Source organism: Triplophysa rosa, linkage group LG25 (assembly GCF_024868665.1).
Source record: "Triplophysa rosa linkage group LG25, Trosa_1v2, whole genome shotgun sequence".
NCBI classification, from domain to species: Eukaryota; Metazoa; Chordata; class Actinopteri; order Cypriniformes; family Nemacheilidae; genus Triplophysa; species Triplophysa rosa.
The window spans coordinates 721,248-738,167 of NC_079914.1; the positions used below are offsets into that span (position 1 = coordinate 721,248).

General features: G+C 42.1%; 2 protein-coding genes across 2 annotated transcripts in view; one reads left to right on the forward strand and one right to left on the reverse strand.

Annotated features, from left to right (window-relative positions):
• Positions 1-892: 892 nt before the first annotated feature.
• si:ch211-262h13.5 (uncharacterized protein LOC571127 homolog) lies at positions 893-2,368 on the reverse strand. Its single transcript, XM_057326434.1, has 4 exons — positions 2,174-2,368; positions 1,893-2,003; positions 1,356-1,443; positions 893-1,080 (listed from the first exon to the last, which is right to left on the reverse strand). The coding sequence occupies exons 1-4, from the start codon at positions 2,366-2,368 to the stop codon at positions 893-895; spliced, it is 582 nt and encodes a 193-aa protein (XP_057182417.1).
• Positions 2,369-4,460: 2,092 nt separating this feature from the next.
• Positions 4,461-16,920, forward strand: part of anos1b (anosmin 1b) — a 134,405-nt gene continuing 121,945 nt past the window's right edge. Inside the window, exon 1 of the mRNA XM_057324940.1 lies at positions 4,461-4,703. Within this exon, the coding sequence (XP_057180923.1) occupies positions 4,515-4,703 (189 nt within the window). The 5' untranslated portion in view covers positions 4,461-4,514. The remainder of the gene's footprint in view (positions 4,704-16,920) is intronic.

Sequence of the window (16,920 nt, forward strand, 5' to 3'; positions counted from 1 at the left end):
AGAGCTGTGCAGTGTGTAAACCTCACTCCCCGACCAACAGAATCCTGAGTGTTTTTAAAACGCCAACCCTGCCTTTTTTTAAGTTGAAAGAAGTTCAACTTTTTTGGAAAAAACACCCTAGTCAGACACCTTTTTCACAGCTAACCAATGAAGTAGCAAGTAGTGAGACCTGTCTTTCCATAACAATATGTGGGGGAAGGTGATTGGTCGAGCAGCATCAAGCTCGAAAAAATTAAATGCCAGCTAGTGAAGAGCTGTGCAGTGTGTAAACCTCACTCCCCGACCAACAGAGACGCTCTAGCGACAGACGCTAGGGACTGCGGTCTTTAGCCTCCTCGTTAGAGCACCCGTCTCCCATCCGGACCGACGCCGGGTCAAATCCGGGTCACGGCACCAATGTAACCGGTCCTACTCGCCCCGCTCTGCGCGGGCCTCGAACTGGCGTCGGTCCGGATGGTAGACGGGTGCTCTAACGAGGAGGCTAAAGACCGCAGTCCCTAGCGTCTGTCGCTAGAGCGTCTTTGTTGTTGGGCGAGTGAGGTTTACACACTGCACAGCTCTTCACTAGCTGGCCTCCGTTACACATGTATTCAAAACTATGCTCCAACTGGTGTTTCGGCCACCATTTAATATTTTCGAGCTTGATGCTGCTCGACCAATCACCTTCCCCCGCATATTGTTATGGAAAGACAGGTCTCACTACTTGCTTGTCATTGGTTAGCTGTGAAAAAGGTGTCTGACTACGGTGTTTTTTCCAAAAAAGTTGAACTTCTTTCAACTTAAAAAGGCGGGGTTGGCATTTTAAAAACGCTCATGACTTTTTTGAAAACAGTTAGTTTCTTGCAACAGGAACTTTGAACAGAATGACACAGTATCACAGTATAATGAATACTTATTTGGCATCCATTGTAACCTGATGGGCTGCTCGGGTAATAGTGTCCACAGTGAAACTGACAGGAAGTGTGCTTTGTCTGTTATATTTAATGAGGGTCGTCCGAGCAGTCGACATGGCTTCCTCACTGTCCACAGGCAGCAGCAGAGGGCAGTCTGGACAGGTCAACTTTAACTTCTCTGGAGGGTCTTAGGAAAGTAGAAGTGAATTGTGATACATAATGATGTGCATGATATGGATATATATATGAGATGATCTACAGTTTCCAAGAATGAATCAATGAGTGAGTCTTATCGATGTAAACATGATCATTGAGTGTTTTAAACTTAGCAACTATGTCTATAGTTACTGTACATTGCACCTTCCCCAAAGATCTCTGTTGACTAAACTATAAAGTTGGTGCTTTTGTTGCCTTTACTTTCTAGTATGCAGTGAACTCATTAAAGAGGAATAAAATTTTGACCTGGGAACAGCGTGCAGTCATAGCTGTAAAGGTAAGAGAAGCCCTCAGGTGAATGCAGTACCGTAGTGTTACAGTTTCCAGAGATTTGCTACAACACAAGAAACACACATTGACTTTTCAGTCAACTTAAATCATTTTGTTCACACACAGTCTCTGATCTCGGAGAGATTCTGCTAAACATTACTGTGTAAAGTATCATTTTTGTTTATCATGCAATAGCACTTCCATAAAAATACTTCAAATAACCTTGAATATTGATGTTAAACCAGAAGCAAAATACATGAATAAACTATTTGAACGCAAAATAAGTTATTAATGCTTAATTAAGTTATTTGGCTATATGTTTTGCACACTCTACACAGTTCTGGTTAATCCTCAAAATTTGATCAATATCTACGGAGAAACGTTACAGAGATAAACAACGTTTCTATTCTCTGAACCAGAGAATTTAGATTTAGATTTTATCCTCATTTTAGACATCCCCTGTTTAGTAGAAGCAAATCATATTTTGTGAGCAGGAAGGGTCTGAAGTCTTACTGTTTCCATAAAAGGTCGTATAGGACATTTCTTCCATGATTTTGCACTCAGGACATGACACTTGGTCTCTAGAACATCTAAATCCAAATAATAGACTTTTCCCGCTGGAACCTATGGCACAACAAAGTGGACTGATATTGATAAAATAAAAAAAACTCTTATGAATAATATCATTTTTCTGTCTCTGAATCTATAAAACATTTTACGTTACTAATAATTAATGTAATCATCTTCTAATGTCGTGGTTGCCTTTCCACTGGTAAAAATAACAGTTTACCAACCTGTGGATGTGCCTGGACGTTTGAGATTCTATTAAGGGCAAATTTGTAACCTGTTTTTCGGTCATCATTTATGTACGTGGTGGCCAGTCGAGACAACTTCTCCACGACCTTGTCATCACAGGCAATGTGCATTAAATTTGTCCCATGGACACACAAAAGATTTGTGGTCAGAATAATCCAAATCAGAGTCAACATCTTTCTTATTGCGATCATGGTCTTGCAAAAGATAACCAGTAAAACCTCATTCAGCTGAGTATCTGTGTGTATAGGGAGATAAATGTGACTTTGGAATCAGGTTTGATAAAGATTAACAGGTTGATCAGTCTGCAACCTCATACAGCTACAGTGCAAATAGTGTGTGCGTGTCATAGGTTTGGGTTACGTTGAGCACCTGTACATATTACTAACATTTACTAATATTTATTAATATCTAATTTCTTGTAGTATCTCGTGCATAATATTTGAATAATGTCTAACACAAATCCTGTTCATAAAGCTCAGTACAACTCTGATATCATAAGAAAATCAATATGAACATGTAAAAATTCTTATGGATCTATATTCAGAGAATGTAGATTATTTGCTCTATCTGCACTAGTTATACCTAATCAGGCCACATGATGGCGCTGGTATAAAGCAATAATATTGAACACAGTACACAACAACACTTCTGGAAGTGAAATGTTATTTAATCAAAAACAGAAACAGAAATCTATGTAAGATTGTAAACTAAGAAGTAAGAATTAAACATAAAAATTCAAGTAATTATATTTTACACTCCAAGTGTACATGTTAATGGTATTTCAAGTGTATTTAATTGGATGCTCATATTAGGTTCTTTACAGCAATGTTTAGTTTACGAAAAAACATTTATTCAAATGATCTTATAAGAATCATTATCTTTTATAAGCTAAGAAACCCGTTTCTACTGCAGTTAACCTTGTAAAAAACACAGAAAAGTTCTGCAGATGTTAAAGGTTATTTACTGAACTATACAGACCAAAGCGTTTCTTCTATCGCACCTTTATTTTTAAGTGTCTGTTTTTCCATGAATGGATGAATTGATAAAGTAGGAAATGTTGAGGGGTTTGTCTTTTATGTTTCTATACAGCTAGGAGTGCAGTATATAGAGGGTATGGACGTATCGTCACTTTACCACGTGAGCAAGCCGGAGCGTGCCCTTCTGGGTGGCAAAACACTCAGCAAAATGACTGCTTATATCAGGAAACGCAATAGAGGGTATGCACGTGTCGTCACTTTCCCACGTGAGCACGCCGGAACGCGCCTGCTTGAGTGGTAAAAGCAAAATGAATGGTTACAATATCATTAAACGCAATTCCGCGCAACATTTCAGTGTCCAGGAACACCCGATTCCTATGTACGTCGTAGAGAAGTCGTAAAAATCATCGTCGAGTCCAGCTGCTTGTAGTTTCAGCAAATAATTGCATGTTTTAGTCCCGGTTTCTTTGTTTCTCCTATTCTCCCTTACGAAAATTGACCATGGTTTTACTATGGTTAAAATTGAAAAAAAACATGGTTTTACTACAGTTAAAACAAACAAACAAAAAACATAGTTACTGTAGTAAAACAATGGTTATCACAAAATAACCATGGTTTTGACAACCATTTTTTTTGTAAAAACCATAGTAAACGATGGTTACTGTAGTAAAACCATGGTTTTGCCCTAAGTAATCAATGCACCAAAAAACATGGATACTACACTTGCACCACAAAAAAACATGGTTCATTTTCGTAAGGGCTCCTCAGCCAATATGCTGGGTGTTTGGCCACCCAGGGGAGCGTATCCCAGGGCGTGTCCCGACATTTTCACGTGGGAAAGTGACGTAGATGCATACCCTCTATAGGCTTGTTCATGGCAACCTTATAAATTACCTTTCTTTTATATGCTTACACCTAACTTGTAATACTTTTTAAACAAAGCAAACCGCTGCCAAATGTACATATAGGGAAGAAAACAAGAAAAATAAGAAAGAAACTAAGAATAATAGTGGGCTTAAGATTTCATAAAGCCTCCCTATCATCCCCAGGACTCTACATACGTTCAGTGCACAATAGCGCTACAGTTTTAGTAAACTATCACCTTACATATTAGTCGATACACTGCTTACCGCAAAATTTGAACTAAAGAAAGTATCTCACTTTGCCCTTTTTTGTCTCACTTTTTTTCGTAAATCTGATAGACACTTGAAAATCACACTTTTGTATGTGTGCGTGTTTGGGGGCGTGTTCGGGAGCGCGCATCTCTCAAACACACGCGCAGCTTTCATTCAACAGCACACACACAGCATAACACACGTGAAGGCTGTGAGAGCTGCAAGGGATGAAGAAGAAGATGATGACGTTTATGAGGAAGATCTGCTGTTTTCTGCTTTTCTGTGTGTTTGACGTGACTGTTACCCGCAAGACTGAAGACGCGCAAACTCTGGAGAAAATCGAGGGCGCGCGCTGCGTCTCACGCTGCCTCGCGCTGCACATCACTCAGATTACTGCGTCATTCACACACCTGCAGGTAAGGGTGACTTGGAGTATTTATTATTATTTATTATAAGTTTAATTCTGTCTAAATAAATGCTTGAACAGTTTGGCTAGAGGAAAAGCTATTTACATTTTTACTTCGCCTGGTGTAAATATACATTTACATTACATTTAATCATTTAGCTGACGCTTTCGTCCGAAACCAATTACAAATGAGAGAACATTTAACATTTTGTCAATGAGCTGATAAATAATTGTAGATTAAATAACTATTTATAACACATTATTTAAATAGAACTTTATGATACTATTAAAAAAGTCAGTTTTTATAAATAAAACTGATTTGGCCTCTCAGAAAGTCCTATTGGTGCACAGATAAGTATGTCAGGTTTTTTTGTTTTGTTTTTAAAGGTGAGCTGCAGTTCAATATTTTTGCCTTTAAGTGAAAATAAAAATTCTTTCATCATTTACTCACCTTCTTGTCATTTCAAACCTGTAGCCTGTGGCTTTATTTCTTCTGCAGAACACAAAAGAAGATATTTTGAAAAATGTTGTTAACTGGACCCCATTCACTTGCATTGGTTTTGTGTCCATACAATAGAAGTGAATGGGGTCCAGTGCTGTTCAGTTACCAGCTTTGTTCAAAATATATTTTTTGTGTTTAGCGGAAGAAAGAAAGTCATAAAGGTTTGAAATGACAAGAGGGTGAGTAGGGTGAGGGCGAGTTCCCTTTCTGTCGTTCTCTCGACGTTGTGTCGAACCGACAGATGGGGTTCGTCCCTGAGAACCAATCGCTTCCGACTACTTAGAAAAGGCCAATGAAAATTGGCAAATGAAATTTGCATGCCGGACTCCGCCCCGGACATCCGGGTATAAAAGGGAGACGGCGTGCATCATTCATTCACCTTTTGTTCTTCGGAGCCTTCGGTTATGAAGATCTTCTCTTGCTACTTAGCAAAAGCTTCACATTGCCGGTTCTATGACGTGGCGCAGCGGACTGTCCCTTCCTGCAGCGACTTCCCCTGGGCGTCTCGGCGGTTCCAGAGGTGTTCGAGCCTGCAGACGGTGACTCACTGTCTGCATTCTAAAAGAGCTAATTTCTCCAGCGTGGCATGTCCTGCTGTTCTCTTGGGTGCGGTGTCCTCATCGAGGATGTCAGGTGTTTGGGGGTCCAACACACTGAGACAGCCTTCGTGGACTCATCTTGGCCACACTGCGGGCAGATGGTCATAGAGACGTTGCGGTCACGGGTGTCTGTTTTCTCCCGAGAATCAGCCACCACCTCGCATGCTTCCCGGGCTGTGCAAAGGATCCAGACTTTTTAAAAAACTTTCCGAAACAAGTTGGAGTGCTGGGGGAGTGTATCAAGCACAGAAATACTACGTCATATGTCCAACTTGTTTTTTAACAAGTTGACCATGTTAAGCATGAGAAGCCATCACGTTCAACAGTGTAAAGAAGTCAGAATGCATGACATAGCATGATACCTCCACTTTAAGGTTGTTGTAATGAGACCCTGTGGTCATTTCATGTTTTAAATACAATCTCAAATGAGCAGGAGCAGACAGACGCTTGAGTCTCTAAATCTAGAGGAAAAAAAAAAGATCTGAGATTTAAATTATGCATTTTATGTATTTCTGAACTTGAACTGCTGTTTAAAGCTTAATGTTAATGCTGTAAAGCGGTAATTCAGCATGCGTTTGCATCTACTCGAGGTTAAATCAATGAAGCGTGTTGGGATTTAGTTTTGACGTGCCACTTTGACAAAAGTCGCTGCAGTAAAGTGTAAGTCACAGGCTGACTTAAAACAGACCCTGTAATCACCACTTTATAACACACCTGTCAAGTTTATAATCTGATCTCTAGATATCTGTTTGTTATATACAGCTGTTCTCTGGAATGTTTATTTATCTTCTGTGTTAAATATTTCCACATTGTCTGTCTTTAATATTAGGGGTGTAACGGTTCAAATTACTCACGGTTCGGTTTGTGTCACGGTGTTATTGTCACGGTTTCGGTTCGATTTGTGCTATGTTCAGGGAAAAGGGACTACTGACAAATAAAAATAAGAACAAATAATCAAGCTACAAGTAACAGCACCAATAAAACAAGAGAGCAAAGCAGAAAATTAAATAAGATACTGTATAAATATATACCTGTATATATATATATATACCTTTTAAGGTAGAAATGGATTAAAGTAATCAAATAAAACTTAATATCGCATACACTGTAAAAAAATTCCCCGTACATTTACAGTAAAGTACTGGCAGCAGTGGTTCCAGCCATTTACTGTAATTTTACAGGTTTGTAACCGTTTTTCATTTTACAGTTGTGCTGTAATTCCACAGTAAAGTACTGGCAGCTATTTACCGCAATTTTTCAGTTTAAGTACAGTTTTCTGTTTTAAGGCTGTACTGTAATTTCACAGTAAAGTACTGGCAGCAGTGGTTCCAGCCATTTAATGTAATTTTACAGGTTTGTAACCGTTTTTTCATTTTACAGTTGTGCTGTAATTCCACAGCAAAGTACTGGCAGCTATTTACCGGAATTTTACAGTTTAAGTACAGTTTTCTGTTTTACAGCTGTACTGTAATTTCACAGTAAAGTACTGGCAGCAGTGATTCCAGCCATTTACTGTAATTTTACAGGTTTGCAGCTGTTTTTCATTTTACAGTTGTGCTGTAATTCCACAGTAAAGTACTGGCAGCGATTTACCGTAATTGTACAGTTTTCTGGCTGTACTGTAATTTCACAGTAATGGCTATGTTATTTTATATTTACTGCACAGATAGCAAATAAATACCTTATTTCTCCCAGAAAGGGGCCATAGTGCCACCACAACTATCTAACTCACCCACAACTGGCCCAATATATAATAATATATTGAATAATTGGAAAAAAACACAGAAAGCAAGCAAATGCAAGTATTGGGTTTAATTGATGCTGACAATAAAATCTACTCAAATGCAGCAAAAATAAGTCAAAATGTCAAAAGAGGTGCCAAAAAACAATCACACTAACATTTAGACAACAGAAAAAAGCAACAAAGTCACACAATACAACAGAAACATAAAAATACAATGGAAACTACGCAACAAATAATGTCAAACAATAAATTAAAAGCAACACATACTGTAAATAGTAACACAATACAAAAAACACAGCAACAATAAACTAAGCACTAAATTCATATATTAAGGATTAAATTAAAACAATGTAAAAGTGCATAAAACATTTAATAACAGAAACCAATAAACGAACTGAATGAATAAACAAGTGAAATTAAAGACAAAAGTATGTTTACAGATGTGCAAATATGTATTGGACAAATAAGTTACAAACAACACTGTAAAAGATGAAAACAGTTAGATGAAACCCAAGTTTAGTAACGTTTTTAACCTCCAGCTCAGTCATCCGTGCACATGAAGGACTTCTTACTGCCTCTAGAATAAAAGCATACAAATACAGAGTTAAAAATATAATTAAATAAAATGCATAATAATTAGAGACATTTCACACTACAATACGAACGTGAACGTGACCTATTTGTCAGATACGGTGACCCATAGCCGAAATGTGACCTCTGCATTTAACCCATCCAGTGAGTAGTGAACACACGCACAGCAAGTGGTGATCACACGTACACCCGGAGCAGTGGGCAGCTATCACTGCAGCGCCCGTGGAGCAGGTGTAGGTAAGGTGCCTTGCTCAAGGGCTCCTCAGTCGTTACCCGCCGGCCCTGAGAACCCAACCTGCAACCTTCTGGTCACGAGTCCCACTCTCTAACCATTAGGCCACGACTGCCCTACACCATCAGGCCTCAGAGTTTTACATTTAATACATGAAAAAAAATGTTTGTAGATTTAAGAGTTCCAGGGTAAGCGCTTACCAATCACAACAAAATTGGGAATCCTATTTTCCCATTTACACCTCTCCAGTTCACAGTTTTGGCCTGGGTTTTTTATTGCCAGCTTCATTCACCAGACTGTCTTCACATCCACTCCACCAAATAATCCAAGATCAAGTACCTTGAAGTTTGAGTATATTCAGTATTAAGCCAAATTACTACAACATGCTTTTGTATATAATACTGATATTAGGCAAATTATAGTACTTACAAGACCAATTAGAATCACAAAAAGCTTCCGTCTAACATTAGGTACTCTTAAACGAAGGCTTTTTGTTACATTTGTCTTTAACACACAATAACACTTTATAAATACCCGGCAGTCAAGAGACAAAGGTCAGTTCTGATGGACACAGAACGTCCTCTGTCTCTGTCTCTTTGCAGGCTGAGAATTAATATATTTCAGAGATCTTATTGACTCATAACGGCGCTTTTCGCGTCTTACTTCGCCCGAACGTTGGCATTAAGTGAGGTTTGAATAAAAAAAATTCTAGCACTTTTAGCATAAAAATGATTGCATATGAACAAAAAATCGAGTAGGCAGCAAAACCTGTTAGTTTATATTTAAATAAAAGTTTCAACTTACCGAACTGTATTGCAGCTCATTGATCAAAACAAAGGACGCTTCCGTTCCACGGTAGAATTTGAATTACGGACTTCCGGTTCTTCTAGTGAGAAAGTCCTAGGGCGCATTTAACACTGTATTCGCAAATAAACAACAACTTCCAAGATGCATGGCAAACTACATCATCATATCTGCAAAGACTGCCCCGACAAAACATTGCAAAACGTTTTTTAAGCATAAACGGTGGTGCGATTGAACACCCTGTTGTGATGACGCAAGAGTTGAACTATGGCAGCTGAGAATCCCATTCTTTGAGTTCTTTTTGAAGAATTTTCGGAGCCTGATGAAATCGGTATAAATGCGTGTTTAATACTGTAAAATACATGTATTCTAATATGTTCGATTGTTGCGTATACCGAGCTGCAGCAGACACATTTGTAAACAACTTTACTTCCCATTGTGCGAGCTGTCTCTTTAATACCGCATGGGTTATACACATGTTGCTGCTGATTGGTCTGAAATTCTTGACACACCCACCAAACAAGAGAAAACGTATCTCAAACCCCGTTGCAAACCGCTTCCAGGAAACATGTCGTTCAACCCGGAAACCATAGCAAAACGTTGCGCAACGGTTTGAGCTTGAACATGCCCCTGGCTTGCTCGATTTCATGAAGCGCTGTGAATACCGGATCATTGATTAAAAAGCAGGCGAAGCAGTTGGCTCTCAATGCTCAAACTATACCATTCAGTGACAAAAAACACCCATACAAATAATATTTAAAAAAATCTACAATTGTTTTTAATGATATACATTTTTATATAATATAATATAATATCATATCATATAAATATTTGCCTTCTTAAAATTAGTTGTTGTATTCCTCATTTGATATAAATTGGTTTTGATGTGTCTGCTAAGGGTTTTCTTGATAGTAATAATAGTATCATATTATAAGATATTATTATTGGCAGTTTTTGTTGCTTTTAACTTTGTGGCTAACCAAAACCGACCCAAATCTTAACCGAGCCAGGATGTAGCCAAATTAATGCTTGTTTTTTGTTTCTTCTGGCTGACCAGACTCACGCCAAAAACGAGCCTAATTCTGTTTCACACAAGACTGTGAAAAAAAGCAATGCCAGAATTAAGACAGAAGGGCCAAATTTAAATCAGATTTGGCCTAGAATTTGTTGCTATCTGGGAAGAGACGAGCTGTGACGTGATCTTGATTATCGCGCTGTTTTGAAAAAGTGGGATGTGTTAAAAATCCCCACCACCACATGCTGCTCTGGTGTACAGTTAAATGCTGCAAAGTTACAGAAAGGGATTAATCTATGGGCCTTGGTCTCTTAATCTACAGGATTAAACTGTCTATTGAAATAACAGTATTTTACTGTTGGAAATTGCCAACAGTGTATGTACAAATTAAATAAAGATGAATAATAATTGAAGTTACAGAAGCTATTGAGTCACAAGCAGTGAGTGATTTCCTTGACTTTTAACAGACAGCAGGAATATGCTGCTGTAGCTTTAAGAGGAATGAAACGGATCCAGTTCACTGATACTGTACACATGCGTTGTTTTTCATCTGTTTAGTCCGTTCACTTAAGACGTAACCTACTATGTTTGTTAAAATACTCGACAAGAGGGGCATGTTGACCTACTTCGTGTGTGAATTTGTCTGTTTAAGTGCTTCAAAGACAACTCAATATTTGCACCATGACTTTCCTTGTGCGCGCTTCGGATCTTCTCACACCATGCAAGCGAGTTTTCTTGTGCATCATCTTGCACAAATGTTTAAATTGGCAAGGCTTGAATGAGTTTAGTTTAAACAGCAACATGTGCTGCTCAGGTCTCACATGCACTCGCGCGCTCACAACACCCGGGTGATGAAAGCATAAATGACTGGTCATATTACAGAATGTACGTCAATCCTATTGAAATTTGTCAACGTTATTTGATTTGTTGAAGGTATTAAATGTGTATCCATCGACAAACATACATTAGCTGAACTTTGTCAGTCTGTTTTACGCATTATAATTTCTAACAAACCATATTATAAATGCGTCTTCAGATTTAAGATGAGCTGCGGAGCCAAGCGCATTGGACCGCGTGCCAAACCGTTGGTGGAGAACCGTGCGGTTAAATTTTTTACCGAGAACCGTTACACCCCTAGTTTGTAGTCTTTCTGCAAGTCACCACAAAGCTCATAAATCCCCCATAGTAGTAATTTACAGAGCCCTGTTCACAATGCACAACAGAAAATTGTTTTTCATCCACTATTACTGCTGACTAACTTAAAAAAAAGGAAAAATATGTTCTTTAGTTTGAAATCAGCTTGTAAATAAAAATATGTTTTTAATATCATTAATAATACATTAGAATCAGAATCAGAATCAGAAGAGCTTTATTGCCAAGTGTGCTTGCACACACAAGGAATTTTCTTTGGTGTTGGAAGCTTCTAGTACAGACATTCAACACAATGACAATACAATATAATACGATTTACAGTCTAAAAGATTCTAAATTGTGCATATATAAAATAAAGACTATTTTACAGAAAATGGGGGTTAATAACATATAAGAGACATTGTACAGGGTAGTATATAGTAGAATATACATATTAACAGATTGTATGTACACTTGTGCAAATGGATAATTTAGTAAGTAGAGGTAGTGTTATATACATGTATACATAAGATGTAGATATAATAAGGCACAGTAGTGCACACTATAGGAGTAGTGGAAGTGGAATATTGCTCTTAAGGAGCAGTTATCTGTTTAGGAGGGAGGTTGCCTGGGGGAAGAAGCTGCTTCTGTGTCTGGAAGTCCTGGTGTTTGGTGCTCTAAAGCGCCGGCCAGAGGGCAACAGATCAAAAAGTTTGTGTGCTGGGTGTGTGGAGTCAATGATGATTTTTCTTGCCCTGTTTTTCACTCTGGAATCGTACAGGTCCTGAAGTGTGGGCAGAGGAGCACCAATAATTTTCTCAGCACTACGAACTGTCCGTTGTAGTCTTCGTAGGTCTGATTTGGTGGCCGAGCCATACCAAACAGTAATTGAAGTGCACAGAACAGATTGGATGGCCACTGAGTAGAACTGGGTCAGTAGCTCCTGTGGTAGGTAGAACTTCCTCAATTGACGGAGGAAGTATAACCTCTGCTGGGCCTTCTTTACAATGGAGTCTATGTGGGACTCCCACTTCAGGTCCTGAGAGATGGTGGAGCCCAGGAACCTGAATGACTCCACAGTATCCACAGTGCTGTCCAGGATGGTGAGGGGAGGAAGTGATGGAGGGTTCCTTCTGAAATCCACTATCATCTCCATTGTCTTGAATGCATTCAGCTCTAGGTTGTTTTGACTACACCAGGCAGCCAGCTGAGCTGAATTGGAGGACAAGGTGTATATAATCATGAGGCAAGTAAATATTCTCAGCTCTATTCATGTGATTTACTATGGCGGTCATTAGGTGGTACTTGGAACAACTAATTTTTATTAAAGGTATTTGGTCTGAAAAGTTTGAGAACTACTGCTGTAGATCATATCATGCACTTGCAGTGTATTGAAGTTATATATTTGATTAGTATGCGTGTTCCCTGGGAATCAAACCCATAGCTTTAGTCATTTTAACACTCACTAACAAAGCTAGAGGAACTATTGATGGTAATACATCAAGCTAAAGACACAATAGCTAGCAGGCTAATGAATGCATACCATCTTTAATATGAAAGAAAGACAGATGAAATAGAAGATCTATCAGATCAGATGCCTGCTGTCATGACTCGGAGAGGAACAAGAGGTTAGGAGACTCAAATGCGGGAAAAAAGGTCTTCATTGTACAAATATCCACAATAGATCACCAGAGTCACTTTGCCACGGGTACCTCATGAGCCCGTGGGGAGAGAGCTCGACCCAGCGGTACTCACGGAAGAATCAGTATAAGAATCCGGACAGGAACCTTGACTATTCCAGATGCTCAGCGGGGAGCAGTCTCGACCCGCTGGCAGAACCCGGACGTTTGAGGTGATCCCTTGTGAGGAGGTGACGGGAGGTGATGAGAACGGAGGTCCGAGACGCAAGCGAACACTGAGGGGCACAGAGGAAGAAAGTAGCAAAAAGACAAAGGCACTGGAGCACTACAAAAAAAACTAGAAACTATACTAGGAGATTACTGAGATAAAGACTAGGTATACAATACAAGACTGAGGCAGTCAGCTGGCATTAAACACGCAACGGTCTGACAAAGGACTGAAGAACAGAAGGAAATATAAAGGGAATGAAATCAAAACGCAAACTAGAAAGAGGAGGGGAGAGAACGAAGACAAAGAGCAAACCAGGTGAGAGTCATCAGGGAAACGAGGCAGACGAGAAAAGAGATAAGACACTGATTAGTACCAGTGAGAAGACCCAAACGGTAACGAGGAGACAACAGGGTAACGAGGGGGCGGAGTTACACCAAACTTAAAGGGAAAAGCACATGGCAGGCTGTAACCCATACCATGTGCTCAAAAAGAGACAAAACATTGACAAAGGGAAAAGCACATGGCAGGCTGTAACCCACACCATGTGCTCAAAAAGAGACAAAACATTGACATGAGTGAAAACAAAGACACACTAGACAGGAACCCTGACAGTAGCCCCCCCTCCAAGAGCGCCACCAGGCGATCCTAAGGAAGAGAGGCAGCCACCCAGACACACAGACAAGAACCCAAGAAACAAAAAAACGAGACCAAGGAGGTGGGGACAGGACAAGAGTGCTAGGGGGAACACAGAACCAAAGGACATGGGGGGAATGAATGGGGGCATTAACCACCAGGGTACAACTTGGGGGGGAGGGGGGAGCAGAGGGTGCTGGGGAAAGCCTGGGAGACCAGGACTTGAGGGCGAACAAAGAAAGGAGGGAGGGAGGGGGGAGACCAGGGTGGGGACAAAGGGTAATTAAAGGGGGCAGGACCGGGAGACCAGGACCTAGGTGGCGGGTAGGAAGGGAACCCGGCCTGTGATGAGGCAGAACTGGCAAGGTTGGGGCTAGTTAACCAGGGCTGGGAAGGACAGGTAGGGGGACGAGACTGTGGTGAGATAGAGGGGGAAACACCGAGACTGGGGGGCCAGGACTGGGCAAAGGACAAAGGGGTAGAAGAGGCTGTAACTGACCCTGGCATGGGCATGGGAGAGGCTGTAGTTGACCCTGGCATAGGCATGGGAGAAAGGGAAATTGCAACAGACTTGGACATGAGGACTGGGGATGCTGCAACCGACTTGGACATGGGAGCATGGGAAGCTGTGGCTGACATAGACACGAGGAAGGGGGAAGCTGCAGCAGACTCTGTGGCCGGCTCAGGGAAAGCAGCTGCTGACTGAGGGCCTCCTAGCCCTGGGAGAGCAGCCGTGGAAGCCGGTTTGGGGGAGGCTGCAGCTGACTCTGACATGGGAGCAGGAGAAACTGCAACAGACTTGGACAAGGGAACTGCAGCAGACTTGGTGGCCGACTCAGGGAAAACGGCCGCTGCCCGAGGGCCTCCTGGCCCTGGGAACATGGCCGCTAACTCAGGGACAGCCTCAAGGGGTGCTGCAGCAGACTTGGACAAGGAAACTGTGGAAGCAGTTGCAGCCGACTCGGGGAAAGCGGCCGCTGACTGAGGGCCTCCAGGCCCTAGGGACACAGCCTCTGACGCCGGCATGGGGAAGGCTGCAGCTGACTCTGACGCCGGCATGGGGAAGGCTGCAGCTGACTCTGACGCCGGCATGGGGAAGGCTGCAGCTGACTCTGACGCCGGCATGGGGGAGGCTGCAGCTGACTCTGACGCCGGCATGGGGGAGGCTGCAGCTGACTCTGACGCCGGCATGGGGGAGGCTGCAGCTGACTCTGACGCCGGCATGGGGGAGGCTGCAGCTGACTCTGACGCCGGCATGGGGGAGGCTGCAGCTGACTCTGACGCCGGCATGGGGGAGGCTGCAGCTGACTCTGACGCCGGCATGGGGGAGGCTGCAGCTGACTCTGACGCCGGCATGGGGGAGGCTGCAGCTGACTCTGACGCCGGCATGGGGGAGGCTGCAGCTGACTCTGACGCCGGCATGGGGGAGGCTGCAGCTGACTCTGACGCCGGCATGGGGGAGGCTGCAGCTGACTCTGACGCCGGCATGGGGGAGGCTGCAGCTGACTCTGACGCCGGCATGGGGGAGGCTGCAGCTGACTGGAAGCCTCCTGGCACTGGGAGAGCAGCCGTGGAAGCCGGTTTGGGAGAGACTGCAGCTGACTTGGTCCTCTCCTCAGCTCTTCGCCGGCGCTGTGCACGTGTGAATTTAGTGGGGACACTGGAAGGGATTGGTTTAGCCAACTCTGGAAGTTCCACTGTCTCTAAGGGTTCAAACAATTCAGAGTCAGAAGAGGTTTCATATTCTGGTGAAGCGAATGTCCAGAGCATCCTTTTGCAGAGCCAGTGAGCCGCACAAGGACGAAAGTCACTCTAGATGTCTCTGTAGGATATAAATGATTCTGCTGGCGCAGTCGGGCAATGCATAAAGTTAAAAAACAATGGCATGAGTGTGGCTCACCGCCATATGTCCCAGGTTCGATGAGATCAGGCTCAAGTTGCTGTAGGACTGTCCGGAGGGGGTCCATCCCCGCTGAATCTCCAGTGAGGTCAGACCGTTCTGTCAAGACTCGGAGAGGAAAAAGAGGTTAGGAGACTCAAATGTGGGAAAAAAGGTCTTTATTGTACAAATATCCACAATAGATCACCAGAGTCACTTTGCCACGGGTACCTCGTGAGCCCGTGGGGAGAGAGCTTGACCCAGCGGTACTCACGGAAGAATCAGTATAAGAATCCGGACAGGAACCTTGACTATTCCAGACGCTCAGCGGGGAGCAGTCTCGACCCGTTGGCAGAACCCGGACGTTTGAGGTGATCCCTTGTGAGGAGGTGCCGGGAGGTGATGAGAACGGAGGTCCGAGACGCTAGCGAACACTGAGGGGCACAGAGGAAGAAAGTAGCAAAAAGACAAAGGCACTGGTGCACTACAAAAAAACTAGAAACTATACTAGGAGATTACTGAGACAAAGACTAGGTATACAATACAAGACTGAGGCAGTCAGAGCTGGCGTTAAACACGCAACGGTCTGACAAAGGACTGAAGAACAGAACGAAATATAAAGGGAAGAAAATCAAAACCCAAACTAGAAACAGGAGGGGAGAGAACGAAGACAAAGAGCAAACCAGGTGAGAGTCATCAGGGAAACGAGGCAGAAGAGAAAAGAGATAAGACACTGATTAGTACCAGTGAGAAGACCTAAAGGTAACGAGGAGACAACAGGGTAACGAGGGGCGGAGTTACACCAAACTTAAAGGGAAAAGCACATGGCAGGCTGTAACCCATACCATGTGCTCAACAAGAGACAAAACATTGACATAAAGGGAAAAGCACATGGCAGGCTGTAACCCATACCATGTGCTCAAAAAGAGACAAAACATTGACATGAGTGAAAGCAAAGACACACTAGACAGGAACCCTGACACCTGCGCTCGTAGACCTCGAAACTTGAGAAGATACTGACTTGCGGAATTTATATGGTAATTTTTCACACTCGAACACACTGAATGAATTACTCAGACTCTCTTCACAAAGCTCAGGATTCATTTTAGATACTGCTTACTTCTGCTCACTCTAACGTTATGTTACGTTACGTTATGTTATCAAATACTCAAATACAAGTACTACTACTTTGATAAAATTACCAGTCAAAAAATCTACTCAAGTAAAAGTAAAAAGTAGCTTGTTT

Coding starts and splice junctions, on each gene's coding strand:
- si:ch211-262h13.5 (XM_057326434.1), bottom strand. CDS start 2,368: ATGTTGACTCTGATTTGGATTATTCTGACCACAAATCTTTTGTGTGTC. Junction 1,444..1,892: donor TACGACCTTTTATGGAAACA/GTAAGACTTCAG, acceptor CTTGTGTTGTAG/CAAATCTCTGGAAACTGTAA. Junction 1,081..1,355: donor TGACTGCACGCTGTTCCCAG/GTCAAAATTTTA, acceptor TACTTTCCTAAG/ACCCTCCAGAGAAGTTAAAG.